This window comes from Sinocyclocheilus anshuiensis, unplaced genomic scaffold, assembly GCF_001515605.1.
Source record: "Sinocyclocheilus anshuiensis isolate Anshui unplaced genomic scaffold, SAMN03320099.WGS_v1.1 scaffold954, whole genome shotgun sequence".
In the NCBI taxonomy this organism is placed as follows: domain Eukaryota; kingdom Metazoa; phylum Chordata; class Actinopteri; order Cypriniformes; family Cyprinidae; genus Sinocyclocheilus; species Sinocyclocheilus anshuiensis.
The window spans coordinates 473569-473844 of record NW_015536527.1 but is presented as its reverse complement, the minus strand read 5'-3'; the positions used below and the strand labels follow the sequence as shown (position 1 = coordinate 473844).

Here is a 276-nt window from a genome sequence, read left to right as displayed (position 1 = left end):
AATAATGTACAGTATGTGGAAAATGTGTTTTTTGAACCTTAAACCGCATAAACACATTTCATTATACCAAATACACAAAATAATGTTATTTTTAGCAGCATCATATGACCCCTTTAACTCAACATCATCCTGATGTCTCACTGGTGTTCACATTTCCATTATGGGACAGCTCAGAAGCAGCAGGCTCCGATCCATTGTCAGCAAGATTAACGGAGGTGTACGTAACACCATTCTCCTGTAAAAAAAACAAAAAAAAAAAAAAAAAAAAAGGATTTA

At 34.1% G+C, this 276-nt stretch overlaps 1 protein-coding gene across 1 annotated transcript in view; it reads right to left on the bottom strand.

Moving 5' to 3' along the window:
- Positions 1-73: 73 nt before the first annotated feature.
- The window catches only part of ceacam3 (CEA cell adhesion molecule 3), a 3931-nt gene continuing 3728 nt past the window's right edge, over positions 74-276 (bottom strand). The window contains exon 6 of the mRNA XM_016493956.1: positions 74-235. Within this exon, the coding sequence (XP_016349442.1) occupies positions 125-235 (111 nt within the window). The 3' untranslated portion in view covers positions 74-124. The remainder of the gene's footprint in view (positions 236-276) is intronic.